Raw genomic sequence first — 26,607 nt, forward strand, 5'->3', positions numbered from 1 at the left:
CAGGGTACCTGTGTTTTGACTGTGACCCATCCTATGAGTTCAGATGTGGAATTTTCTGCTTGGGAGTCCAGTTTGTATTTTAAAAATTTCAGGTTTCAGAGCATTTCAGATTTTTGGAGTATGGATGTTCAACCTGTATAAAAACCACAGTTATAAGTAGGTGCTATGTATTCTTAATTTTTGGATTTTTAGAATATATCTGTTGGGGAGTTAGGGCTTGGTTTGTGGTTGTGTCTCTCAATGGAAAATTTGTTTCTGCCAAGTGATCTTCGGTTAACCAGCCTAGGACTATTTAGGACTCTTTATTACATTTTTTAGCCTGAATTATTCATTTTTTTGGAGGGGTTTTGTTTTGACAGCTTAATTTTTTTGTCCTTGTTCTAATTACTTATACATGCAGCAGAATGCATTTTGATTCACTGTACACAAATGGAGAACAACTTTTCATTTCTCTGATTGAACACAATGCAGAGTCTCACCATACATACCGTCATACGCGTACCTAGGGTAATGATGTCCATCTCATTCCACCATCTTTCCTGCCCCTAGCCTGGATTATTCTGATAGTGTAAATTCCAATCCTTAGCCCAAACTAGATGCAAATAGTTAGGAATTCCATACTGCTTTGAAGTGGGGGTACCAGAGGAATAGAAACTTGCAGGAAAAAAAATTTAAAGAGGTGTGGTTTTAAACTCTCAGATTGAATGGACTATTTTTGTTGTTACACTGCCCTAAGGCAGAAGTGCCCACTTCAGTCCAGAGGGAAGATAGGGGAAGGTGTGCATTGTACAGAAGTAGAAATGGAAGCCCAGGAGAACCCAGAAGCCCAGCGGGGGTCCACTCTTGTTATTCCAAAAAGAGATGCTGACTGCTCATGAGAGAAAGGCAGGTAGTGTTCATCCATACCCCAAACCCATCTCTGGGCTTCTCCTGTTGCTCGGCTTCTATCTGTGCAGTATTTTAGAGTGACAATATTTTTACACAGTTTTTAATTTTTTTTTCCAAAAATGTTATGAGACAAGTAAAACAAGTTCTCTTATTTCAGTTTTATAGATGAGGAATCTATATTTTATAGTTGAGAAATTGGGGCTCAGGTTGGTGAAGAGGTTTGCCGTTAAGCCTGCTCCATTTAGATGGTTCCCCCCACTTTGTCACTCAGGTTGTTTGTCACCCCAGGCTTTGGATCAGGGTGATGCTTAAGATGTAGATGATGATGTCTACCTCCCTGGATTCATTTTTTGCTTTTATTGGGATGATATTTATGTGGCATACAAGTTTTTTAAAGTGAATAATTCAGTGACATTTAGCGCATTCATAATGTGTGTGACTATCCTTCCATTTTCCAAAACTTTTCCTTGGCCCCTCCCTGAGTCCCCAGCAGGGACTAAAAGAGCAGCAGCCTATATTTTCACATTCTAACTTTCTCTCAGAAATTTGCTAATGTAGAACTGGGAATTCTTGCCTAAATTAGCACCTTAAGAAAATAAAAGGACTGGGAATGTATGTAACCCAGTGGTAGAGTGCTTGCTTGGCATGCATGAGGTCCTGGGTTCAATTCTCAGCACTGCGCACACCTGCACACACACTTGCACACACACACACACACACACACATACTCACACAGAAAGTAAGGTTGAGGCTACGTGGCATAATCCTGGCCCAATTTTTTTCTTTTTCTTTTTCTTTTTTTTCCTTCTCAAAATGGCATGCCCAAATTGCTCTCCTTCAGGGAAACTTTTCCCAAGGACCCTCTCAGAGTCTCTAAAACAGTCACACATCGACCTACTGATGCCCCAGAACTTAATAACAGGCTGTCATGTAGCCTCTTGTTTGTTGAAGGAATTGGTCTTCCCATCCAGGCAGTGACATGCACAGCCTGGGAGGGACCATAGTGCCACAATGTTCTCCATTGTCCTGGGTACAAAACAAAACAGGTGCTGAACAGGTAGGTATCTGTTGGAATTGAATTGGAGAGCGGCCAGTCAACTCCAAAAATTCTAGTCACCACCTGGTGACCAGCCTTTTCCCTCCCTCTAAAAGCATGGGTCTGGTGAGTGGGGGGTGTGCTTACAGGCCAGTCTGGGCTCCAGCCTGCGCCAGCTCTTGGGCAGCTCTGCTGGAGACAGGACCGAGAGACTGACTCCCACACCTGTGCACTTGGCAGATGGGAGGTGAGGGCTCCAAGAGGACTGAACCAAGGACAGAACAGCTTTGGCCTTTATTGAAATGTGCCACTTTCAGGAGCACAGGCCTGGAAGAAGCCCAGGCCTCAAGAAGTCATGATGGTGCCTTTGGCTTTTGAAGCAAGTCTGTCTGCGGTGGGTGGGCTGCTGCGGCAGAGTGTGGCCGTGGGGGTCCGGATGAGCATCCACTTGTGGGTCCTAGAATTTGGAGGTGTTCAGGCTCATGGGAGGATCTGCCCTCTGCTTACATCTTCTGCCTCTCCACAAGCTCATTGCCAGGACACCCACCAGCATGCCCAGGACTGTTGCCACCGGCACAGCCCAGTAGAGCACCTTGGGGGCTTCTTCAGCCCGGTCTGGGAGGAGCCCACTATTCCAAAGGGTGTAGAGGTAAGGGCTGTCCTGGAGAGGGGGAAAGGGACATCAGAAGTGAAGCTCTCACCCAACCATCGCCTGGGACTCACCTAGTCCCCATCCTGAGAGGGATGGCCACAGTTCCTCATGGTTTGTAAACTCCTTCATTTACACTATGCTGGAAACTTCTGTATAAGGATGGGTCTCTCAAATGTCAACACCCAGCTATAACTCCCATTTGGTTTCTCACCAGCGTCTCCTTTTCTGTCAAACCTGATTTCAAAAGACTGGGAACTGGTAGGTGACCATTGGAAGAGAGTCCTGGGAAGCTGATAGAGTTCCTGCCTCTGTGTCCTCCGGGTCACTAGTGGACATCTCCTCTCAGCCCCTCAGCTCAGAAGTGCCCAAGGATCAGGGAAGATCGATGCAGAGAAACAGCTGGTTTTGTAGCAGATTAAAGAACCCAGGAGTAGGAGGCATCTAGATTTGCCTCCCACGGTCCTTTTCTTTCTCCCCTGTCTCCAATTTCTTCTCTCTCAGTGAACATTAATTGAGTACCTGCTGTGTGGAGCCCTATATGATGAGTCCTTGAGGGTTAAGAATGGATACCTGCTTGCAGTGCTCAGTAGGGGGATGAAATGTGTATAGAAACAATCATATCATAAAGGACAACATGTCAACACAGGGGTACACCAGGAGGCAGGAACAGTAACCAGAGAGGGAAACATCTGGGCCTGGAAAGAGGTGAACACTTTCACAGGCAGAGGAGGAGGGGGAGCCTCCGGGAGCAGATGGTAGAAGTAAGCACAGACATGGGCCCATAGGGCTTGTCTGGGAATTGGATCCATTTTCCAGGGGTGTAGAATATATTATAGCAGGATGTGGGCCTCCCTTCTGGGCTCTGGTCACTGGGCAGTGGAATCCAGTCTTGACAAGGTGGGAGTTAATTATAGGAAGGCTGATCTGCATCCCGCAGCAAGTGTGGGATGACAGAGAAGGGGGAGAGGAGAGCTAGGGAGCAGCTTTGTCAGTGATCCAGGTGTTGACAGTGAGGAAGAGGATGGTAGGCTCCACAAGCAGACACTGCCTCTTACATCTTTGCCTCTCAACCGCCAACTGCTCACATAGTGCCTAGCACGGGGGGGGGGGGGAGGGGCTTCTTCATGCTTGCTCAAGGCCAAGGATGCTCTGACCTTTCCAAAGTAAAGAAAAGCTCACAGCACCTGCCAGTGCTTGCTGCCACCTGAATGACCACTCATGTCCTGGGAGCTCCGGATTCTCCCTCCCCTACTCCATGGCTGCCCCAAGGAACTAGACAATTCCAGTGGCAGGGAGATGAGGGCAGACTTTGGAATGAGGGCAGTGAGTGATAGTGCGCCGAAGGCCTCCAGGGGCCTCCTTTGTTCCTCCCAGTGGCAGCCCCCACCCCGACAGGCAGGCGGTCTACTCACTGAGGAGGGGCATTTGAGTTTGGTTCTGCTGTGGGTGAAGTTGTTGGAGGTCGTCTTTTGGCCCACTGGTTCTAGCTGGAGAGAAAAAGAGAGAAAAAGGATGCCTTGAGTCTCTCTCCAAAGCTGGGAGAGACTTCTGGGGTGGAGGATGGAGGAGGTAGCTTATACCATATTCTGTCCCCTTGAAAGGGTCGGTTGAAACCAGCAGAGTGGCAAGAGCCACGGCAGAGACTAGCAGCCCTGGCTGGAGCTGAAACTGGCTTCCGACTCACAGAGCGACAAGCAGGACCCTGAATCAATGGCCCCGAGGAGGCACAGAAGTCCGGGAGAGCTCAATGAGCCCAGAGTCCACAACAGGTTTCTGGAAGGGTTGGGACCAGAACGCCCATCGCCAGGCTCCCCTCGTGGGTGGCTATGATCGCAGACACTGTATTTTCAATTTTATAAAATGGTGATAATCATATTTACCAACTTTTCCAAGTGCGTGGGGCTAGTCAATTTCAGAAAAACTTTGAAAATATATTGGTTACCATGACATCCTTACTACACTTGGTTTGTCAACCTTAAGAAGTTAGAATTTTCTCCCTTGAGCTGCTTTATGTGTTTGTCACCTAGATGAAAAGATTTAATTGAAATATCCGTGGGGGTAAGTGTGGTTCAGTGGGATTCTGCTGAATGCTATCTCTGCACCCGAGTATGAGCTGGGAGCTGCTGCACCCCCTCCTCAGCATCTTTACCCAGTAACCTGCACCCTGACATGTGACCAGCACTGGGAAGAACAGACCTCGGATTCCATCCAGCCTCCCAAGCATTGTATAATCTGCTTCCTGACTGTTCCTGACCACCAGGGACTGCCAGTTCAGGAAATGAAAGCAGTCTATCCAAATTGATGAGCACACCTGAGCCATGATCTCATTTTCTGTTTTCTTAAAGCTTTTTGCACTCATTCCTTAGTAACAGAATTAAAGGAGGGAGGTCCTAAGAGAGACTCCACAGTGACCGCACTGAGCACAGTGGGCAGATGTCTGGGTCCTGGCTTTGCTGATGAGGACCATATGGTGTCACGCAGCCTACTGGGGATGGTGTTAAACACTGTCCTGAAAACTGCACAGACAGTTGTTTTGAACATCAAATGAGATGGTGACGTGTGAGCTGGGTGGCTTAAGTATATAAGAAAGCATTATTCTCACTTTCTGAGGGCTGAGGAAAAACCCAGAGGTAGAAGGGAGGCTAGAGGTTGGGTCAGCTGATTCTCTGGAATATTCCAGAAACTAACTGGCATATCAGTGTCTCCCTTCCTGCTGGTTCCTTCTCATCAGTGCTGTCTACTCTGCAGTCTCCCACTCCCCATCTGCCTTCTCCTTGCCTGGCATGTCCTCTGCTACCTTGGCTGTATAGCTCCTTATAACTTGCTCAGAGTTGTCCGGAGTCTCTGGCTGCCCTTTACAACCTACCATTCTTTCAGCTATTCATTCTGAATACTGGGCAGCCTCTACAACTTAACAGAAGTTCTGGTCAGGGTCACCAACCACCTCCATGTGGCTAAATCCAGGGGTCACTTTTTGTCTTCCTCTTGCTTGGCTTCTCAGAAACACTGGACAGAATCGACCCCTCCCTCTCAGAACACTCCTGGATCCCTGGACGTACCTTCCTCCATTTCCTCCAGCACTGGACTCTCCATCTCGTCTCGAGCTGGCCTCAAAAGGCTGAATAAATGTTCTAGGCCTTGACTGTTGGCTTTGCACTCTTTTCTACCTGCTCTTTCTCCAGGAGCTCTCAGTGAATCCCATGGGTTTTGAATACCATATGTCATGCTAATAACCCCACTTTCTTTTTTTAAAATCTCCCACCTTAACTCCTTCTCTGAGTTCAGGACTCCTATATTTAACAGCTTACCTGATCCCTCTGCGTGGATGTCTAGAAGGCAGTTCCCACTTCCCAAGCCTAAATGAATTTTCCCTCCCAAATGAATTTCTTGCCATCAGTCAACCCTCTCTTCAGTTTCTTAGACCTCAAACTGAGAATCTTTCCTTTGTCCCTCTTGACCCTCATCCAATCCCAAACATATCCTAAGTCTGACTATGTCTTTCCTCCACTGCCATCGCCCTGGTCCCAGCCACCTCCATGCATCAGCTGGAAACCTGCCTTCCAATTGCACCCTTGCTTCCAGTCCTGCTCTGCACAGCTCCGGGCAGTGGGGAGGCCTTGATTTAAAATCAGCCAAGGACCTGCCCCTGCCCACTTCTTTGACCTTGTTCACTTCCCTCCAGTCACTCTGGCTTGTACGTTCCTCAGATACTTCAAGATCATTCTTGACTCCAGGCCCAAGAGGTCCTATTTCCTCTCCCTGGGACACTGTGGCTCTGGCCCTCTGCCTGCCTGATAGACTTTTGACATCCAGCTGTCAGTTCACAAATCATGTCTTCAGTGATGCCTCCCTCTTTTCGCCATCACCCCCTGTCCCATCCCCTGCTCTGCTTTTCTTAAAGCCCTGATGTGGCCAGAAATTACTTTGGTGACTTAGTTGTCTACCTCTTATTGTCTCTCCTCCCCTACTGTGAGGTTGAGATGGTGCCTGGATGGTCAACCACACGGTGGTTGACTGCAATAGTTTGTTTAATGAATAGATGGAGGAACTGAAGTCACCAAGATCTGAGTGGAGAAGCTCAAGGGAAGAAGGCATGGAGTGGCCACAGGAAGTGAGTGGTTTTCCTAGAGTCAACCTTTCCTAAGCTGGGCACTATGGTACCGACAATGTGAGCAGCCAATGACGAGACTGGGCAGGAAGTGATGGAGCTAGTGGCCACTGGCCTGTCCTAGGGATTCAGAGGAGGCCCATGAAGGAGCTGGCACTTGAGCTGAGTGCTGAGGGTGGGCAACCTAAGAAAAGGGGATGAGCAAGAGCCAGCTCAGAGGTGTGAATGGCATGGGTGGTGCAGGAAGCTTCAGGAGTTAACAGATTGGAAGGTGGAGGCAGAGATTGGTGGGTGTGGTAGCCAGAGAGATGAAAAAGGGGTAAAGTCCCAGAAGGCTCTGTGTGCTGGGCTAAGGTGCTAACCTGCTTCCTTCGAAGGTAGGATTTTGAAAGTTCAAAGGCAGGGGATGATTTGGTCAGGTTTTCTTTTATTGCTTAGGTCTGTGAAAAATAGATCTAAGGCAGTGGTTCATAAGCCCTGCGTGTTAAAAATCATCTGCAGAGCTTTTTTAAAGTGCTGAATCTAGGACCCAACTCAGACCATCTCTGGGATGAGCCCAGCCAAGCACAGGCACTGTTAATGGAAGAGAAACAAACACAGTCTACAAGTGAGCTGCTCATTGGTTCAATAAAGAGAACACACCAGCATTCAGATCAAGAAACAGAACATCACCAGTACCCAGAGGCACCCCTGCCAGTACCATTCACTTCCAGTAAGAGAGACCAGCATGCTGACTCTGACACCAGGAATTGCTAGCTTTCAAAATTTATGTACTCATTTCCATGCTGTTAAAGTCTGCTGACTCTATAGATGTACCACAGCTGGTTTCCTTGGGTGGAGAAATTCCAGTTGGAGCTATTAAGACTAGTGCTGCTATGAATCTCCTTGTATGTATCTCAAGGTAGACATGTGCATACCTTTTTGGTGGGGGTATAACCAGGAGTGAAATTGTTGGGTCTCAGGAAATAACACATGTCCAACATTATTACATTTGCCAAAGAGTTTTCCAAAGTGGTTGTAGGTACTCATTGTTTTATAAGCCCCTACGTGGTTCTAATGTGCAGTCAGAAAGCTGGGAATTGCTTTTCTATGAGCTGTAAGTCTGGAGACAGTGGTGCCCATTAGGAGAGGTTGCAACTATTAGCCGGAGTAGGATTTCTAGAAAAAAGGGAGCATGCCACATGGGAGAAATAGTCCTCAGAAGAGAAGGAATAAAAACTCTTTATAGAAGACAAAAGAAGGTAAAGGAAGAGGAAAACTTCCCTGGTACTCCTGGTGTTTCTGGCTTTGCCTCTAGAAAGGTCTCTGAAGAAAGATATAGGAGCTTTTGAGAGAGGAGAGGCAAGAGATGAAAAAATTTAGTGCGTTTGTTGCCCCAGTAGGGCACCCAGGGAACAGCGGCCAAAAGACTGCAGACACTATGTCATAGGACTCTAATTATAATTCATGAATTCACTGGTTATACACGCGCTTATCAGGTTGGGAGCAGGAGGGAGGTTGGTGTGTGGTCAGGATGCTAGGGGAAGACATGGACAACCTACTCTCTGTTGTGCCACTGACCATCTTTGTGATGTGGGGCAGATGGTTTTGTGTCTCTGTATTTTAGTGACAGAATGTTCTGGCTAGATGACCTCTCAGATCTGTTCCAGCTCTAACAGCCTGTTATTTATTTGATGTCACCCTAAGGGTGAAATTCCAGTAAAAAGATGTTTGGGAAAGTTGGCACAAGGCTATAGCTTTACGTCTAGGTGGTTTGGGCTGAAAACATTAGACTCTATAATTACTTCCCCAAATTATATAGTACAGGATAAGAAACTCTGGGGGTGATTTTAGTTTAGTTTTGCTTTGTTTTTGTTATTTTAAAATTTGGGGTATGGCTGTAATAATAGCGGCTAGGAAGCTATGGTTAGTCTTGGCTGGTTATCAATATGGCTCCAGGGCAGCGTCCACCTCCTTTTTTCATATCTAAGCCCCACATACCTACATTTAGGAAAGAAAAAGCCTCATCTGGGTGAATAGGAAGACCTACTGAGAAGCTTTGGAAGAGGCCAGAACTACACTGTTAATTTACACAGAAAGTGACCAGTGGACTCTGTCATGATCAAGTCATCAATATGGTCATCGAGCCTCAGGAGGCCTCTGGAGAGTCCCAGACTTAAGCTGACTCGGAATACCACTAGGTAGGAAGGACATACTCTGATGGAAAAGATGGGAAGGAAAGGCCAAGGGCTTCACTTTCCTGACTCTTCTTGGAGTCTGGATTCTCCTGAGGTCTCGGGGAGGATATGAGACACGCAATTGGGATTCCCAGTCTTTTAGGGTATTTTAAAAGGAATAAAATCTTGTTACTTAGCCTCTGAAGAAAAACTGAAAGAAATCCACAAAAGAAACATAAATGATCTTAGGAATTCCCCTGTGCAAACTTTGATTTTAAAACATCCTGTAGGGGTTGGGTGGGTGGGAGGAAATTCAAAGATGTTTTGATGTCAATTCAGAGTCCTAGGCTGAAAGACTATGATGTGATTTTTTTTTTTTTTAGAAGTGGGCAGAGAGATGATGTCAACAGCTATCTGGTTGTCATTTCATAAGGATCCCTTTTCCTCCATCAGAAAGGACTGGACTAGGTTTCAACCTGGGAGAACAGGCTGTGCGAATCTTTCCTTTTTGATGTTTAAAGAGGAAAACCCCAGGACAACCCAGTAGAGGAAGGCTGAGTCTGCAATTAACTAGGCCAAGATCAAACATCTCAGAAGCAGCTCTGGAAAGAAGAGGTTGCTAGAGAGGAGGAGGAAGTGTAGCCAAGGAAAAAGTCAATATTGTGAGTCAGCTGAGAAAGACACTGGACATATTGGAGGAGCTGACAGGTGTGGGAATATTTGCACAGCGGTGGCTGGCAGAAACACCGTAGGCTTGAAACTGCAATAAAAGAGCAGGATTGTAGATTGTTTAGTCACCAGGGGAGAAATGAGGGAACGTGGAGGTCAGGGTGGGGATTGGGTTACACCTTGGGGCTACATCAAAGGAGGTCATTGGATTAGGAAGGCATTTCATTTGCTCTGTGCAAGAGGATGCAGGTATCCGGGTGACTGTCAAGCACTTCACACACAGCTGACCATGGTTCAGTAGTGAGTGGTCAGCCACAAAGGGCAGAGTTGAGGCATAAGGCCAGGGACCCCTGTGCCCTGGTGTACTATGTTCATTTAATAAAGTTCTCTTCTTCCCCGTTGGAGAGGACTGCAATAGATTTCAGTTTGGGAGAACAGTTTGTGTGGATATCTCCTTTTTGATGTTTAAAGAAATAATAGTTGGAAATGTGTCGAGATTGTAGTGCTAGAAGGGTAACCGGGTGGACATTTGTTGAAAGCTAATTACAGTATTGGCAGCTGCACATGCTTCATCTCAATTAACTTTCTGTCTCGTTTTCACTGTATCATAGTTGTTGATACAGATGGCCAGAGAGATCACTTGCCCAAGTGGTCATGGTCAGCCACTGAAGCAGGCTGGTTCTCACATTCAGTCTATCTGATTACAAAGTCATCCCATCCTCTCACCTGGGCATGACCAAGAGAATAAAGTGTGTGAGTGTGCGACGCATACACACATGTGCGCGCGCGTGAACACACACAAACACTTCACACACTTTGAAAATAATACATCAGGACAGGTAAGGCATGCCTCCATTTCAATCTTTGGGAGAAAGGAGCCATCTCAGTAAGGTTTCGTGGTGAGCCTTAGATTCAATGTCCTTGAATCACCCCATGCAGGGCCTCAACCACTCACCATGTTGTTCCAGAGTGCGATGGCCATCTCCGCGTGGCCACGTTCTGAGAAGTAGAGACAGTCTTCAGAAAAGAAGGTGAGGTCCGTGCCACCCTGTTGCAACCAGATGCAAGGAGATGACCATCCTGACCCCACTACCCACCATGCTCCTCCCTGAAGATGCCCTGGCCATTTCTCCTGTCCTCCTTTCAACGGGTTCAGATACCGATGGACCATCTCAAAGATTTTGGATTTTTTTTTTTTAACAGACATGAATTGTAGCTACCCACAGTCCATCCCTGCCCTGAAAGTTGAAAAATAATAATTTTAAGAAGCTTTCCATTTTATCCCAATCCAGCAAATATCAGCGCCCTGATGGGGGAGGCTGACCACTATTGATTTTCTTTCCACCTACAGAGGTTCTCTGTACCGCCCAGCTCACCTTGTTCAGTGGGACGATAGTGTTTTGGAGGAAAGACTGCACAACCACCGCGAAGTCCTCACGCTGCATGTACCGGTGCCAGTACGAGAACTTGGAGATGGCACTCTGGGGAGGGGAGAGGCTGCTCAGCCCCGTTGGCAGGGCTGGACAGACAGGGTCTATTCCTTTGCCTTGGGTGGGCTGTGACAGAAGCCAATCTACTCCAGACAAAGGTGACTTACAAGGGCAAAGCTAGAGTGACATATGCATTTATTCTTTCTGTATCCTTTAATGAGCACCCTGCTCCTTGAGGCCCTGTGCTGGCTGTCAGGATCAAAGCTGAGCTGAACCCAGCGGCCACAGTGAGAGAAGCCTCCCCCCTCTTCACCCACCCACCCAGCTCCTTCTGAGGCCTCTGCAAGGCTGAATCTGAGCCACTGACCAAACTGCCTGGGCCGGAGGCCTGGCCTACCCTTGCTGCGAGAAAATGACAGATCCAGCTCAAATGGGGAGCATCTTAGCACTAGCTCCCCAAAATGCCTGTGAACATAGGGGAATGAGAAGTCCCAGTTGTGGGACTTAAATTCCAAAGTATAGACTATAAAAGGAACAATCTAGATGTATTATCCTTAAAGAGTTTGTCATCCATCTGGGAAAAGCAAATAAGATCTAAAAACACAAGAATCATAGAGAACTATAGGGTCCATCAGGTGCAGACTGGACTTGGTCTGGGGAGACATCTTAGGCTAAAGTTTAGTCAGGGGAAGTTTTTCAGAAGGGTGAAGAAGACCACCTCATGAATGAAGATGGGTCAGTTTGCAGAAAGGCTCAGGGCCGGCCTGTCCAGAGAGGGAAGGACAGGAGCAGAGACAGACAGAAGCAGGAATGTGCCACAAGAGCAGCCGGAGGGTGGGAGAGGAAGAGGGAATGGGGGTCGGGGAAAGTGGGTGTGACTGAGTCTTATGTTCTTTGGGAGTGGAGAGGTGAGAGACAGGCACAGTGACCGTCACCTACCTCCCCTGGGTGGAGATGTGGCCCCTACACAGGCTCTGTGGGGGAATGACCACATTCCATGGAGTATACTCTGGTGGTCAAGTCCTGTTCATCTGCTCAGGGCTGAGCCTGGGCTGGGAGGTGGGGATTCTCCCAGTTTCCACTTTGGGATCTCTCCTAACCCCCTTCTCTGGCCTTGGGGTTCAGTTTGTCTGGCTAAATATTTCAGGGGGCTACAGTCTGTTTTTTAGGGAATGACATGCTGTCCATCCAAACCCTGCCAAACACACCGTTTCTGAGCCTGGGGATTCAGGGGAGCTCCTGACTGGGGCAGGAGTTGGGGGGCAGCGGGGCTCACCTGGAGGTTCCAGTTCACTTTCTTCAGTTCTTGCATCGCCAGGGCGTCTTGAGAGTGTCTGAAGCAAGTGCAGTTGCTCCTGTGAGAAAAGGAATCTCATATCGAGGCTCCCCTGGGGCTGCCTGGCTCTGTCCTCTTGGGAGACTTGCTCTGACACAGAGGCAGCAGCTACCCCCCAGGGACCGCAGCCTGTGCTGCCTCACATGGGGTGAAAGGACAACACGCAAATACCCCCAGAGCACACCCTTGCTGCCTCCTAGACCCAGATCACACAACCATAACTTGGGGGGCATGAGGTCCAGAGGTGCTTTTTGAGGTTGGGGGAGTTGGCCCTACTGTCAGGTTTCCTTGAGCACAGGCTGCCTATTTTCTTTGCCCCTGACGACTCCTTCCCAATTCTTTAGCCCTTAGGTTTTCTGCAGAGAAGGACTGGGTGGTAAGAGCGCTGGAGTTCGGGGAAGACCATCATGACAGCTCTGTCTTTTGGCACAGAATCACTCCCCATGCTCTTGAGGCCCCTCAGCTCCACCTCTGAGTGCTTTGGGCCCTCCCTCAGGGCTCCGGTGTGGGAAATGTGTTGGGAGCTGAGACACCATGACAAGGTGGAGCACAACCCCAGCAAAACTGGAGGAATCATTCAGAACCTCCCCTGGCCACGTAGGGCCTGGTTCCTAGCAAGAATGGAAATGGGTTGGCCGCCTTCACAGCAAATCCATTTGACCTCAGATAAGACTGACTCCTCAGTGACCCACTGAATCTCCTCCCCCAGAGCAACAGTCACACAAACTCTGGGAGAGTTCATCTGGCTTCGGAGGATGGTGACTTCCTGTCGGGGTCCTGCTGATCTTTAAAGAAGATCAGTCCAGCTTCCAACAGGAATTCTTGCCTTGCCCACCAGGACCTTGCCTTAAGTCTTAAGGATCATTTGGTCTTTGTCTCTCACTTCACAGAAAAGCAAATTGGGGTCCAGAGAAATGGACCTGCACAGGGTAGTAACATAGAGGCACTATGATTCAGTAACATAGAGGCACTTTCAAATGATTCTCCAAGCCCCTGGACAGGTATTCTGGCTCTGCCTGCACTGCTCTCCTCCACCTGTGAGCCCTGCCCTCCCCAGGTGCCCTTGCCCTGGGATCATGACCTGTTCACTTACAGAGCTGCCAGCAGCATGGTGCACTTCCTGTCTGGGCCCTGGTACAGGCTGGTCAGCTCCATGACCTCTACCACGTTGATAAACGCCCTCGGAAGCTGCAGGGAACAGAGGGATGGGCTTCATGAGTTCACACACAGCTGTGGGGAGAAGACACTGGCCACTGCTGGAAGGAGTCTGAGGGATTGTCTGTTTAATTTTTTTTCTTTTTATGGGGTTGGGGACTCTTGCTCCCAGGGAGGCACTAGACAGCTGGGTTGCTGGCAGGACCTGCCATTCCCACCTCTTCATAGAAGATGTCCAGGGCCTGCTGAATGTGCTGAACATATTCCTCGGTTGAGTGGCCCTCCTGCAAAGAACATGGGGGGCTCTTTTCAGTTGTTACATTCCACTCAGAAGATAGGAGCACAGGAGGCTTCAGCTGATAGCAAGGGGTGGGGCACAGAGGGGCTTTGGTGGTCCTGGCCAGGCTGGAAAGCCCAGTCTTGTTGCTGGTTGATCGAGCGTGCCCTATAAGAAGTGGAACCCTTTATGCTCCTATATCCCCCTGTCATGCTTTGTGACTCAACCCAAGGGACTCCTATGACCCATATCCCCGACTAGAGGCTGATTTAAAGGTACCTCACAGTGCCCTGGGTGATGTGTATGGAGAACATAGTAGGTGCTCAGTAAGTGCTTGCTGACTGACTCAGGGTTTTGCTTCATAGCATGAGGAAGACAGTCATATTTTCGGATATAGCTCTGGGCTCCTTAGAAGGCATCAGAAGAAGACTGACACCAGAGGATGGGTGATGCTCAAAGCTCTCACGCCAAACATGGATAAATGCCTGTTGGCAGGAGTGTGGTGCCTGGCGCCGTACCAGGCTCACAGGCAGGAAGTGGGGGATCAGACAATCTATTTCTTTTTCTTAACACAAAGAGCCTCGACCAGGTGAGGGCTGTATGCTCAATTCCAGCTCATTGCTAGACACAAGACATGGCCCACGGACACCTGATCATGGATGAGCTCCTGCCCCCAGATGCCAGAAGAGGTGCTGAGAGTCAGCGAGGAGGGGAAGCAAACAAAGAAGAAAGCCAGGCCTGGGGTTCTCTTCTCCAGGAGTCTGCCCTTTCCTGCTTCTGCAACTCGGCCTGAGTAACCTGGTGGTGGCCTCCACATCCTTTTTCACAAAAACCTGCCCTCAGGAGCATGGGCTTGGCTGTTTGCAGGAAGGACAAGTATTCTGGGGCTGCAGAAAGCATTTCCTTATACCAAGTGTCCACAGGCAACCTGGACACCTCTGGTTTCCAGGGAGTCCTGTGGTCCTGGACACAGTATTATTGAAGTCCCCAGGCAGCTGGGCCCCTCCTGCCTCGCAAGCCTGGGCAGGAGGAAGAGAAGGGGCTGGGAGAGCTGACCCCTGTGTGGGCAAGGATGATCCCATTGAGGGCTTCAGAGTTGTCCTCCATGAGCCACAAAGAGTAAATGGCTTCTCCCCACACCCTGACCGTCTAGTACTCGATCACACCCCCTCAGTCAGGGAAGCTGCCTTTTTTTCTGGCCACATAAAATACAGGATGTCCCCATCTTAGAACAAGATGTGTTCCAAAAGTTGCGACTTCCCAAAGTTTGTTAGCCCGGACACGTCTCCCCATAGAGACACTGTTAGGAATGGGGTCAGGCTCCCAGGCTAGCCAGCTGAGGTTGGTTAACTCACGAGAGCCCTGAAGGCAGCAGACCACCCTATCAACTCTAACCAACCTCATTTATAGGATCATTTTACTTCCTCTGCAAAATGGGGCGAAGACCCCAGGTGGGCATGGGGTAGAGAAGCACTAGGCACCTATCTGAGTGAGCAGGATACCAGATGGTGGCACCAAGTGCCTAAGAGAAACAGTCTCCTCATCAGCTGGAAGAGCGGGTCCATCTAGACCCTTCTTCTGAAATCCGAGGGCCACTCAGGCAGTAGGAAAGGCCAGTCTCACCTGCTATGTGTGAAGGGATTGGGGGGGGGTGGGTGTTGCCTGGGCAGATTCAGGAGACTGGAAGCCNTCACACCCCCTCAGTCAGGGAAGCTGCCATTTTTTCTGGCCACATAAAATACAGGATGTCCCCAATCTTATGAACAAGTCGAGTCCAAAGTTGCGAGCTCCAAGTTGTTCAGCCGGATACGTCTCCCCATAGAGGAGCACCTGTTAGGAATGGGGTCAGGCTCCCAGGCTAGCCAGCTGAGGTTGGTTAACTCACGAGAGCCTGAAGGCAGCAGACCACCCTATCAACTCTTAACCAACCTCATTTATAAGGATCATTTTACTTCCTCTGCAAATGGGGCGAAGACCCCAGGTGGGCATGGGGTAGAGAAGCACTAGGCACCTATCTGAGTGAGCAGGATACCAGATGGTGGCACCAAGTGCCTAAGAGAAACAGTCTCCTCATCAGCTGGAAGAGCGGGGTCCATCTAGACCCTTCTTCTGAAATCCGAGGGCCACGTCAGGCAGTAGGAAAGGCCAGTCTCACCTGCTATGTGTGAAGGGATTGGGCGGGGGGGGGTGGGTGTTGCCTGGGCAGATTCAGGAGACTGGAAGCCTAGGCTAGTGTGATTCCCATGAGAGAGGAACATGAGACAGGGTCAGGACCCTGGGCAAGCATAATGACCAAGGTCAGCAACTTCATTTCTGGTCCCTGATGGAGTTGATCAAGGGCCTACCGGATTGTCGCAGTAGTGACACAAGTCATTGACCCCAATGAAGAGTGTGATGAGCTTCCAGTCTTTCTTCAGGTTGACTTCCTGAGGGAACAGATCCTGAGTTTAAGCCCTGGGGCATGTGAGGTGGCACCCACCAGGCCACCCAGACAGATCCCATGACAGAGAAGGTTGAAGTGGAGGGTGCCTCACTCTCATCTTGGTGCCTAGGAGGTGGGGGAAGTTCTACAGAGAGAAGTGTGTGTGTGTGTGTGTGTGTGTCGGGGGGAGTGTTCAGCTCACACAGTCGAGCAGAGTCGATTTCCCTTTGAAATCCTCTTAAAAGAACTGCAGTCCATGAAGTGGGGAGTGGACATGTTCCACCCTTCCCTGAGCCCATTAAAGGCTGACTGGATTAACTCGCCTCTGAAATGTGATCTAAAGCCTTCCAAGGAGCAGAGGGCAAACATGCAGCTAGAAGTCAAAGCCGGGCTGCCTCTTAGAAGCCTTCTTGGGGCCTGAGTCTGAGGAGGCAGAACTGGAGCCACAGCCCGCAGGGCCAGGAGGCGGGGTGGGGGCCGGGGAGGCCCTGGGAGCAGCAGCTTCCCGCTCAGCCACCACCATAATAGGAGTCCTGCCAGGAGCTCCTTCCAAGGCATAAACACAGAGCATTTGAAAAAAAGTGCCAGCTCGAAGTTTCAGAAGGGCCGGGTGAGCAGGAAGGAGGAAGGATTGGAATGAGGAGCCTATTTTTAGTACCTTGCGTTTATATAACAGGACTCTGAGAAGCCAGCTCTTGGGTAAAGAGGAGGCTGCCAGAGTCCCAGGCCCTTGTCTGCTCTTTCTTCCACCGTGCCCTCTCGCAGCCTACCCTAGGGGCACAGGGCCCGAGGAGGTCCCCTAGCCCCTCTCCAAGGCCAGCTGGGAGTAGGAGTCCCTGGGTGCTCACAGCTGGTCAGTGGGGGCCCAGGGCCTGTACTCACAGGGCTGGTTTTCATCCGCTCCACCAGGTCTCGGGCCTGGGCTGGCATGTCCCTAGGCAGGGATAAGAGAAAGGACCTTAGAGTCACCCAGAAACAAGGGCTCATGCTGTGGGTTTTGGCCTGGGAAGAGCGATGCTTCAGGAAGAAGAACATTCTACAAAGGCTACTCTTTCCGAACCCGTCAACCAGCTTCTGCTCTCCAGAATCTCAGCCAAGTCCTCCTCAGAGAGCTGCTGTGGACCTTGAGGCCACCTTGATCCAGACCCTGACACCTCGTTATCTGTATCCAACTACCCGCTTCGGCAGGGCTGGGCCTCACTGGACACTTGGCTGGAGACGCGGTCAACCTTCCCGTCAGGGATTTTCTTGCTACTTTGTCAGTCTGCTTCCCTGGGAGCTGAGCCTGTTCATTTCTTATTCGATTGCCTGTTTTATTTTATTTTATTTTATTTTTTTAAAGAAATAATTATTTTTTAATATTTATTTTTTAGTTTTCGGCGGACACAACATCTCTGTTTGTATGTGGTGCTGAGGATCGAACCTGGGCCGCACGCATGTGAGGCGAACGCGCTACCGCTTGAGCCACATCCCCAGCCCTCGATTGCCTGTTTTAAAAATAACCTTTTGTATATTTGAAAAAAGTCACAGACCTAAATTACCCCTCAGCTTTCTCCTCTCCCAGCTTAATGACTCCTTTAACCTTTACTTCTAAGTCCCACTCTCTGCTCCTTTAATCCTTCTGTTTTTCTTCCCTGGGGTTACTTGGATGTCTCCTCACATTTTCTTTTCTTTCTTTCTTTTCTTTCCTTCTCCTTCCTTTCCTATTTTTTATTTATTTATTTTTTTGCCTCTCTCTAACAAAACATGGTTAGTTCTCCCTTCATCCCTTAGATGCCTGTCATATAGAAAACAATAAATACTGCATTCTGGAAAAGTGATATGCATGCCGAAAGAATATCATTTAATAATAAAAAGGAATGATCTATGGCTCCACCCAACATGGATCCTTCTCAAAATAATTTTTGCTGGATGAAATAAGTCACACACACACACACACACACACACACATAGGAGTACACATTCTTTGATTTCATTTATATAAAGTTCTAGAAAATTGGGGCTGGGGTTATGGCTCAGTGATAGAGCGTGCGCCTTGCACGTATGAGGCACTAGGTTCTATCCTTAGGGCCACATAAAAATAAATGAAGGTATTGTGTCCAACTATAAGTAAAAAAAAATATTTAAAAATAATAAAGTTCTAGAAAATTCAAAGTAACCTATGGTGACAGAAAGCAGATCAGTGGTGGTCTGAGATGGGGATACTGGGTAGAGCCAGGAAGAAGTGGAATGGAGAAATTATGAGGGGGTACAAGGAAGCTCCTGTGGGTAATGGGCACATTTGATCTTGATTGTGGCTCCACAGGTGTATATATGTGTCAGGATTTATTGAATTGTATACTTATTTTGTGTGTGTGTGTGTGTGGGGGGGGGATCGAACCCATGGCCTTGTGCATGTGATGCAAGTACTCTACCAACTGAGCTGTATAAAGTATACAGCCCCGAATTGTATACTTTAAATTCATACCATTTATCACGTGTTAGTTACATTTGTTTCTTTAAAAAAGAGATGTATATGAGAAGTTAGGTCATCAAAATGCATGCAGACAGTGGAAGTTTCTATGAAAGAAGCCATAAAAGTAATAACTGATGTGGGATAGCCGTTTAAGACCTCTGTGTGGCCGAGCCCACAGGGGACCACGCCTGTCCTTTTTTCCCCTGGAGGAGAGTTGGCTTCCTGTGCACTTGTGCTACTGATGAGAACATCAGAAAACTACAAAGGAAGCCTGTCCTGGGTAAAGGTGACCCACCACAGCATGCTTGTGACCTTTTGATCGGTTCAAGATGTGATGAAGAGAATTCGCAGGTGAGAAGCCTCCCGGGAGGAGCAGGGACAGTGAGGAACATCCATGCCCTCCTTCTTCCCAGCCGTGTTCTCCCCACCCTTCAGGCCCTGACCAAGTCCTGCTTCCCCAGGAGACTTTGCTCTGTGCTCATTTGTCCACATTCTCCGTTTCCTCCTTGCCCAGAGCCCGGGGCTTCTGCTTTCAGTGCTGCTGTTACCTTGCTCTGAGCTCGCACAGCCTGCTGAATCCTGCCTACTGGGGCTGGCTCTGCATCTTGTAAAGGAGCAGGTTGGGCTAAATGATGTTGGGGGGTTCTCGCTAATTTTCCCACACTCTACCAGGTGCCAGTCGGGGCAAGCCTGTCCTGGGGCAGTGGGACATCTGTCTTTGGTTCACGCCTTACACTCTTCTGTTCTCCTAACTGTTGTGCGTGACTAAGTATCAACTCATGTCAGTCTGCAGTGTCGCCACACACAGCACTGTCTTTCCCCAAAAGTTATTTCCTGTTTGCTTAGTCTTCTTAAGTAGACCGCAAGCTCTTTGTGAGTAGGGAGTTCACCTTTGGATTCTTTTGTGTCTCTTAGTAACCACCTTGAGGCTTCCTCCTTTGCAGGTGTTGAGTGAATTCTTGCTTGTTGGTTGATGGAAGAGAAGTTAACTGTTAAGTAAAACTTTGAAACTAAGCAACCTGATAACGGCAAACATTTTTATGTGTCCATGCATACTATACACAGTTCTAAATTCTTTTCAAGGATCATTTACCTCATTTAATCCTTATGGCAACCCTGAGAGGTAGGCAATATTATTATTACCCCATTTTCATAGAGAAAACTAAGACTCAGAGATGCTAAACAACTTGCTCAAGATCACACAGCTAGCAAGTCTCTGAGCTAGAATCTGGACACAAATGGTCTGGCCATGATCATGAGATGGTTATCTCATGATTTTAGGTGCTCTGCTATGGTGTTTATCTCTCTTCAGGGGAACTCATTCTTATCCATGCTAATAAGTGACAGAGGAAAAAAAAGTCATAGGACAGTCATTCAACCTTACTTAAGTCAGTGACTTACTCTTCTTTTTCCTAACACCAGACATCAGAGATGTCTGCAGGTCTCAGCTACCTCTCCTGCTATTAACCCTGTCTGGCAGGGAAGCTAAGCAGCAATAAATAGAGAAGGAGAAAGGGGCTCATGTTCCAACAGAATGAGCTATCAGCTGCTGAGCTGTATGGTAATAATTAGGTGTTGATGATGGCAATCATAACAGTACATGTTCCTATAATGGCCCCACCTAGCCCATTTTTTTGGTAGAAAAATAAGTCCTTCCTGCTTATGACGCTGAGGAACTGACAGTGTTTCCTGTGGCTCAGAGGCTCACGCTGAGACTGGGGCCCGGGTTACCATTTCTGAAAGGAACGTTCCCTGTAAACAGTGAGTGAAGGCAGTGTGGTTTCCCTGGTGATCTGAACGCAGCGATCCTTCTACAAAGCAAAGGCCCAGCCCGCTCCACTCCATGCAGAAAATCAATGAACCCGCTCAGGCATTTCAGCTCTAATGATCTGGGTTGTTGTCAACAGCAGAGACCCCAGTGAAAACAACCAACCCCCATGCTGTTTGAGGGACCCTGACATTGAACTTCCTAGTGTCAGAATATGAATTTTTCAGAGTCAGACTCAAGGTTCTGAAGCAGTATGGGGAAGAAAGGAAGGGTGGACACGCACAGGGTCATGCACTGAGCCTCTCTGCTGAGAGCCAACCTGTGTGTGTGACATGTGCCTCTGATGGACAGGAGATAGAGCAGGAGTCAACAGGGCCAGTGCCCACCAGGGTCAGGGCGGATGTGCTCCTCCTGCTGCCCTGGAGAAGTGGTAATATACACCACCAGAGCTGCATTCAGGCATGGTCTGATCCTGGCTCCTCGGAGAGCTTGCTGGGTTACCTTGGCTGCTCAGGAAACTTTCTAAGCCTCAGTATCCTCATCATAGTGTCCAAAGTGTAAGAATGACATGAGCTAATTCACAGGGAGGGTTCGGCATGCAGGAAGTGCATCTGCACAGCTCTTATGACCCAACAGGGACTAGGCTCCCAGACTCTGTCCTCCTTGCCTCCTCCCATGTCCATCTTGATCTCTCAGCCTCACCCCCCAACCCTCCTCTTACACCCAGAGCTACTCACCGAGCTCTGGCTCCTTCCGCTGCTACATTTAATCCTGCTGTCTCCTCATGGGTACTGGTGGAGAATCCAAAGATGGAGGGGTTGAACTTCTTCAGAATGTCTTTAAAGAGGAGTGGGACAGAGAACGTAGGTGAAAGGAGGCAGGAGCCCTTGGGAACAAAGAGGCTTATAGTCTAGGAGTACAGGTGTGGAGCAAGAGGGTTCTGGTCTTTCTGGAGCTGGCTGACTTCCCTCCCTGCAGACAACCTCCTCTTCCCCTCCTCCAGGAAGTAGGCCCTGGCCTCAGTGAGGGGTATAATGGCTTCTTGGTGCTGGCTACTTACTGGGCAGTGTGGTGTGGGTCTCCAAGGCCCCATCTCCACCAATGCTGGGGAAGAACAAGAAACTTGGTTAAAATCACCCTGACTTGCTGCTCCATGTGTCAGCACGTGATGAGCCAGACCCAGAGGATCTGCCCTGGAGCATCACACCCCCACCCTCAGAGCTAAGGTAAGCATCATGGCATCCTCTGGGGTCTCAGCACGGAGCCATGGGATCTGACTTCATTCCTGGAGGGGTGAGAGGGGAAACACACCCTCACACTTTCTTGGGGGAAGCATTGTCAACAGAGGAAAAGCCCCAAATAGCCTCACCTCCAGGAGAGGCCCCTCCAGGATGTGAGTGGGTTGCTGGAGTTGCTTGGTCGAGCTCCCATCGCTGTCTGTGAAAAGCAACGAGAAGTTTCCAGGTGGCTGCTGGGCCAGGCTGCAGAGCAAGTATACTGGGAGAGGTGCCTCTGGCTCGGGGGTACAACCAGGACCCAGATTTGCCCCTCTGAAAATCATACTGGCTTTCTCCAGGCCACCTTCAATTCCAAATGATCACATTCTTCTCCCCAGGCCCCTCCCAACAGCCAGGAACCTAATCTTGTGGATTCTTTCTTCCCAGCCCCCTGGCACCTGTGTCTGTCTCTCGCTGTCTTTGCCTTATTTCTGGATTATCATCTCATCTCCCTGCTGTGGGCAGCACCCTGGACCCCTGCCTGACCTTCCATCTCCTCTCTGTTCCCCTCCCACCAGCAGGGCTGCCACCTGCTCCTCTGAGCATCTCTGTCTCTGCATGCCTCCCTGGACAGTACACCTCTGACCCTTCAGAACATCTCCAAGGGTCAAGGCCAAACTCTCACCAATGTGGACACCGTCATGTGGTACCACTTTCCTTCCCTTTGTTTCCTTCCTCCTTCCCTGTCCACACAAATCATTGGGTCTCCGCAAATTGATCTGTCACTGTTTTCAAAGCCTTATGGCCTCACTGCTCTGCCCGTGCCTACCTACTCCGTCCTTCCTGAAGGGCTGAGCACCCTCCTTTCCAGCCCCTAACCTCCACTGCATGCCCTGAGATGCTCATTAGCTCCCACCTCCTCCATAAAGCTTTCTCTATATGATCTGTCTTTAAAAAGAAGAAGTTCTTTGAAATTTATGAAAGGAACTCAATAATCAGCAAAACATACAAAGATTTTTTTAAAAAATGAGCAATCTACTCCACCTCAAGAATCTTGCCCCTGCTCCAGAGGTCATCCCCCTCTCCCACCCCATCAGGGGGAATTCAAGGCTATCAGCCTGGGAAGTGCCCTCTGCAGCTTTCTCATGTTTACACCAAAATGAAAACATCCACACACATGGGGCTGGTTTGTTTCCACAGAAATGAATACTCTTATTTTGAAAGTCCTGGATGTCACCTCCATGGTTCTGCATAATTTTCTTGTGGCCCTACCGGAGGGCTATGTCTCATCCTTTTCTTTTGGATGATCGAGCATCATGAGCACAGCCAGAGCTAAACAGTTGGCTCAGGTCGTTCACTTGGTGAGACTGTGCTGTTGTGCTGAGTTGGAATCCCTTAAGTTGGGGGTGACAGTGGGCAGTGTGTGATAAGACCTACCACCCTTTGGATCTGAGTTGGTGCAGATGAGTTCCTGATAAAGGCAGGTGGCTTAGACAAGTATCATGATGCACCAATGAAATACCTAAGAACAAGGGACATGGGGGATGGCTTTTCCCCAGAGATGGGGGGGGGGGCTCATGCAACAGGTGGTGTTTGAACAGGGTGGGGGGATGATGGAGGAGGAGGACACCTACTTTGGTGTCTGACACATAGCATGGGGTGCACTGCTGACTGCAGAGCCCGTGCTGAGAAAGGGCTGACGGCACAGGGCCTGGCAGGGCTCCCTGGGACCCACCCTGGCACGTGGCTCAGTACTCACAGTCAGTGAGTCTCCCAGGGCAGCCACCACCTTGATGTCTGCTGGACGGAGCTCGTGGACTAGGGGAAGAAGAGAGATGGTTGCAGTAGGGGTGGAGCATCTGCTCTTCAAAGTAGGAACTTTGCCAGGGCCCCTGGCTCTGCCCTAGTCCCATAGGTCACCAGAGTCCCATAGGTCACTTATTTCCAGCCTAAAGCTTTAGCAATTTTGTCCCTCCCACTTGTTCAGAGCAACCAAGGCTTGACAACAATAGGCTTGATGGCTATCACCCGTTCTGAGAGGAGCCCAATGGTCCACGGAGTATACACAGGTGGGCCCACTCCTGACTGTACTGCCTCACTGGACATGGAAGCCTGACAGGCTGCCATTGGGACGACAAGGAGACAAGAAGAGTGATTTTGGGGAGAGGCCTGTACCCCTCCACATGGGAGTCCAATGCTGTGGCTCTGAGCCAGCTTCTTGGGTCTCCCAGGACCAAGGTCTGCCTTGTGTGGGAATCAGCAAGGCCTGCTCCAAGCCTAGAGTATGTCTGTGGGGTCCCCCCTCCAGCCTGATGCTTCATAAAGCCCTTAGTTGAAGGGGTTGTTGACATTTCACTCACCTGAGGTGGGAACTCTACTGGAAGAACCCCACTCTGTGCACAGGAAGTCACTGCCCCAGTTCTAAATCAACAAGAGGAGACACAGTCATTGTGCAGGCAGTGTCAGTGCAAGGACCAACTAATGAATTTTTGGTGGAGGGTAGGAAAACATCACTGGAAGGGGTCATGGAAGGGCAAGGGTTGTTAGTTGTAGATGGGCTAAGAGGGAAATTAGAGGGGAAAATGGGAATCTGCCTACTTCATGTACCATGTATAGTTCTTCGGGCACACACCTATGCACACTCACACAGCCTTTCCTGTTCACGTTTCTCTATACTCTAGAATGGAGCCAGCAGCTGCCCCAAAGCAGGGAAGAAATACTGACTTCGTTCCAAAGTAACCCCATGTTTGAATGCCTGCTACCAGAGATCACAGGAGCTTTGCTATTAACATTAACCAATCGACACTAATTACAACACTGGGGCCTAACCAAACATTAATTAAAATATCCTTAAGAAGACACAAAACTTTTCCAAATGCAAAGCTTCTGGCTTCTGCCTATCTTTTCTGTACACCTGTACGTCTTTTTGCATATTTAACTTAAGAGCCACTAATCTTTTTGCATATTTAACTTGCTTCTATGTGTATAAATTAATGCCTGGATGCTTTTGGTAAACTTTCCTCATCTCTGTAATACAGGATGTATTTTCCAGGTGTTAGGAGAGTGGGTGGGGGTAACAGAGGCACAGACACAGCTAGTTCAAGGAGGCTGGCAGAGAACTCAATTTCTATGCAAATTCCTATATCTGCACGCACAGTAGGACTCCACTGACAGTTGACAGGTTCCCCTGGAGTGTGGCTGCCAGAAAACTCCTCTCATCAGTTTGGTCAGATGAAGATGAAGGCAAGTCTTGTTAAAATATCCCTATCATGAGGGAGTGAAAATAAAACTTAAATGTTATTTGCCTAATCCAGTGAAATTCAGTTTATCCCAAGGGATTGCTCAGTTCAACACACTGATGGATTTCTTCTCCTGTTTGGAAACTCTACGGAAATCAAGAACAGGCTTCAGTGCCAATGACAAATACTTGAAGAAAATGCAATTAAAAAAAAAAAGTGATACCACCATTGGCGCTTTAGATAGTCAGGGATCCAGAGACATGCACGATGCCTGTGATTTAACAGACATAGATTGGAGCTTGAGCATGCTCATCTGTCACCAGGAGGAACCACAGGTTGTGTCCTAAACCAGTGCAGCCTAATTCCCTGGGGATCTTGTAAAGTTGCAGATTCTGACCCAGTAGGTCTGGGATAGTGCTCAGGATTCTGCGTTTCTGACAAGTTCTGGGTAATATTGATGTGACAGATCTGTAGCTGCTTTAAGCAGAAGCTATTCAAACAGGCATTTTTACCTCTTCCAGTAGCTAAAGAAATGATGGGTGAGGATGATGATCCCAGGGGGCAGCCCCAGAGCCCTCTGCTCACTGTCTACCCAGCACTTAGCACAGCGCCTGCTCCATTTAGGCACCCAGTAAATGAGTGTGAAATAGAGAAGTCAAGGCTTGACTGACAAGATGAAGCTGACCCTTCAGTTTTAACAGACCTGGGCACTGGTTCAACCAGGAAAAGACTCCATTAGGCTAAGTGCACTAGGGAGCATCCAGGCTGGGGAGCGCGTAACCCTTAGCAATGAGGCTGTTATTGGTTGTACCCCAAAGCTTAGCACCTGGCAGTTCTTTTAATCTGTGGATGTAGGTTAATCTCAACTCTTCAGTTGGCTTATAACAGGCCTGCCCCCAGTCACTGATCTCCAATCCATTTTCCACATGGCCGACAGGGAGACCTCTTAAAGACATAAACCAGAGCATGCCACCAAAGGCTTCCTGCCTCTCTCCACTTAAAATCTAGCCTTCTTACTCAGAGATTCGGGCTCTGTGAGACCTGGCCCTGAGCACCCCCTGATCTCTTCTCCTGCACTCTCTATTTCATTCACGTCCCTCCTTGTCCCGCCCCCTCCCCCACCACCAGTTCCCAACTACTATGACTTTCTTTCTCTTCTTCCACCCAACTCAGCCTCAATTCTGAGCTTTTGCAATCTCTGGTCTTTCCATTTGGGATTCTGCTTTTGGCTGTCCATGTAGCCAGCGTCTTTTTATCTTGTATGTCTCTGTTCAAATCTCCCCTCCTCTGAGAAGCCCAGCCTGCATGATGTATCTGAATTTGCCATCCTTCCCCTGGCCCCATCCCTCTTTTTCCACTTCATCCTCCTCTGAGTCATTGTCACTATCTGAAACAATAAGTTTTAGTTATTTACTGGATGCCTCCCCCAGCAGATGGTAAACTATGAGAACTGGGACCCTTCCATCTACTCCTCTAACTCCTGAAACAGTGCCTGGCACAAAGTAGGTACTCAAGAAATGGTGGTGAAATCTCTATTGGGCTCTCCTCTGAGTCTCCACCAGCCCCTAACATAAGACTGGTGTGACACTGGCGTGGAACCACGGGTGTGGAACGGAAACTGTGGTTGAGCCCCTGTCCTGGTGGCCAATAGAACTCGCCTGGACCAGGCCTGCCCTGCAGGGCTCAGTGTGGTCCAGGATCCTACAGGCCATCTTTGGAGTAGCAGTGCCTAAATCTTAGAGCTGGAACAAATGACGTGAACCAAACAGGGCCTGCCTGGGGTCCATGGACATGAGTCA

At 48.9% G+C, this 26,607-nt stretch overlaps 1 protein-coding gene and 1 long non-coding RNA gene across 11 annotated transcripts in view; one reads left to right on the top strand and one right to left on the bottom strand.

Annotated features, from left to right (window-relative positions):
* Window positions 1-2,199: 2,199 nt before the first annotated feature.
* Plb1 (phospholipase B1) overlaps window positions 2,200-26,607 on the bottom strand; it is a 129,982-nt gene continuing 105,574 nt past the window's right edge. For 2 of the 10 annotated variants that reach the window (XM_048804606.1, XM_048804605.1), the window contains 14 exons: window positions 23,930-23,990; window positions 23,329-23,387; window positions 21,722-21,789; window positions 21,413-21,456; window positions 21,090-21,189; window positions 17,012-17,063; window positions 16,053-16,133; window positions 13,649-13,714; window positions 13,369-13,463; window positions 12,216-12,294; window positions 10,889-10,990; window positions 10,465-10,563; window positions 3,989-4,063; window positions 2,600-3,730 (listed from right to left, as the gene is read on the bottom strand). In XM_048804606.1, coding sequence (XP_048660563.1) covers window positions 3,485-3,730; window positions 3,989-4,063; window positions 10,465-10,563; window positions 10,889-10,990; window positions 12,216-12,294; window positions 13,369-13,463; window positions 13,649-13,714; window positions 16,053-16,133; window positions 17,012-17,063; window positions 21,090-21,189; window positions 21,413-21,456; window positions 21,722-21,789; window positions 23,329-23,387; window positions 23,930-23,990 — 1,227 coding nt within the window. In that variant the 3' untranslated portion in view covers window positions 2,600-3,484. The other 8 variants (XM_048804610.1, XM_048804609.1, XM_048804608.1 and 5 more) reach the window with 8 other exon arrangements.
* LOC125617219 lies at window positions 18,833-25,944 on the top strand. The gene is made up of 2 exons (XR_007348140.1): window positions 18,833-18,935; window positions 21,356-25,944. It is a non-coding gene; the product is annotated as an uncharacterized LOC125617219 (long non-coding RNA).

The sequence above is a fragment of the Marmota marmota genome, unplaced genomic scaffold, assembly GCF_001458135.2.
Source record: "Marmota marmota marmota unplaced genomic scaffold, marMar, whole genome shotgun sequence".
In the NCBI taxonomy this organism is placed as follows: Eukaryota; Metazoa; Chordata; class Mammalia; order Rodentia; family Sciuridae; genus Marmota; species Marmota marmota.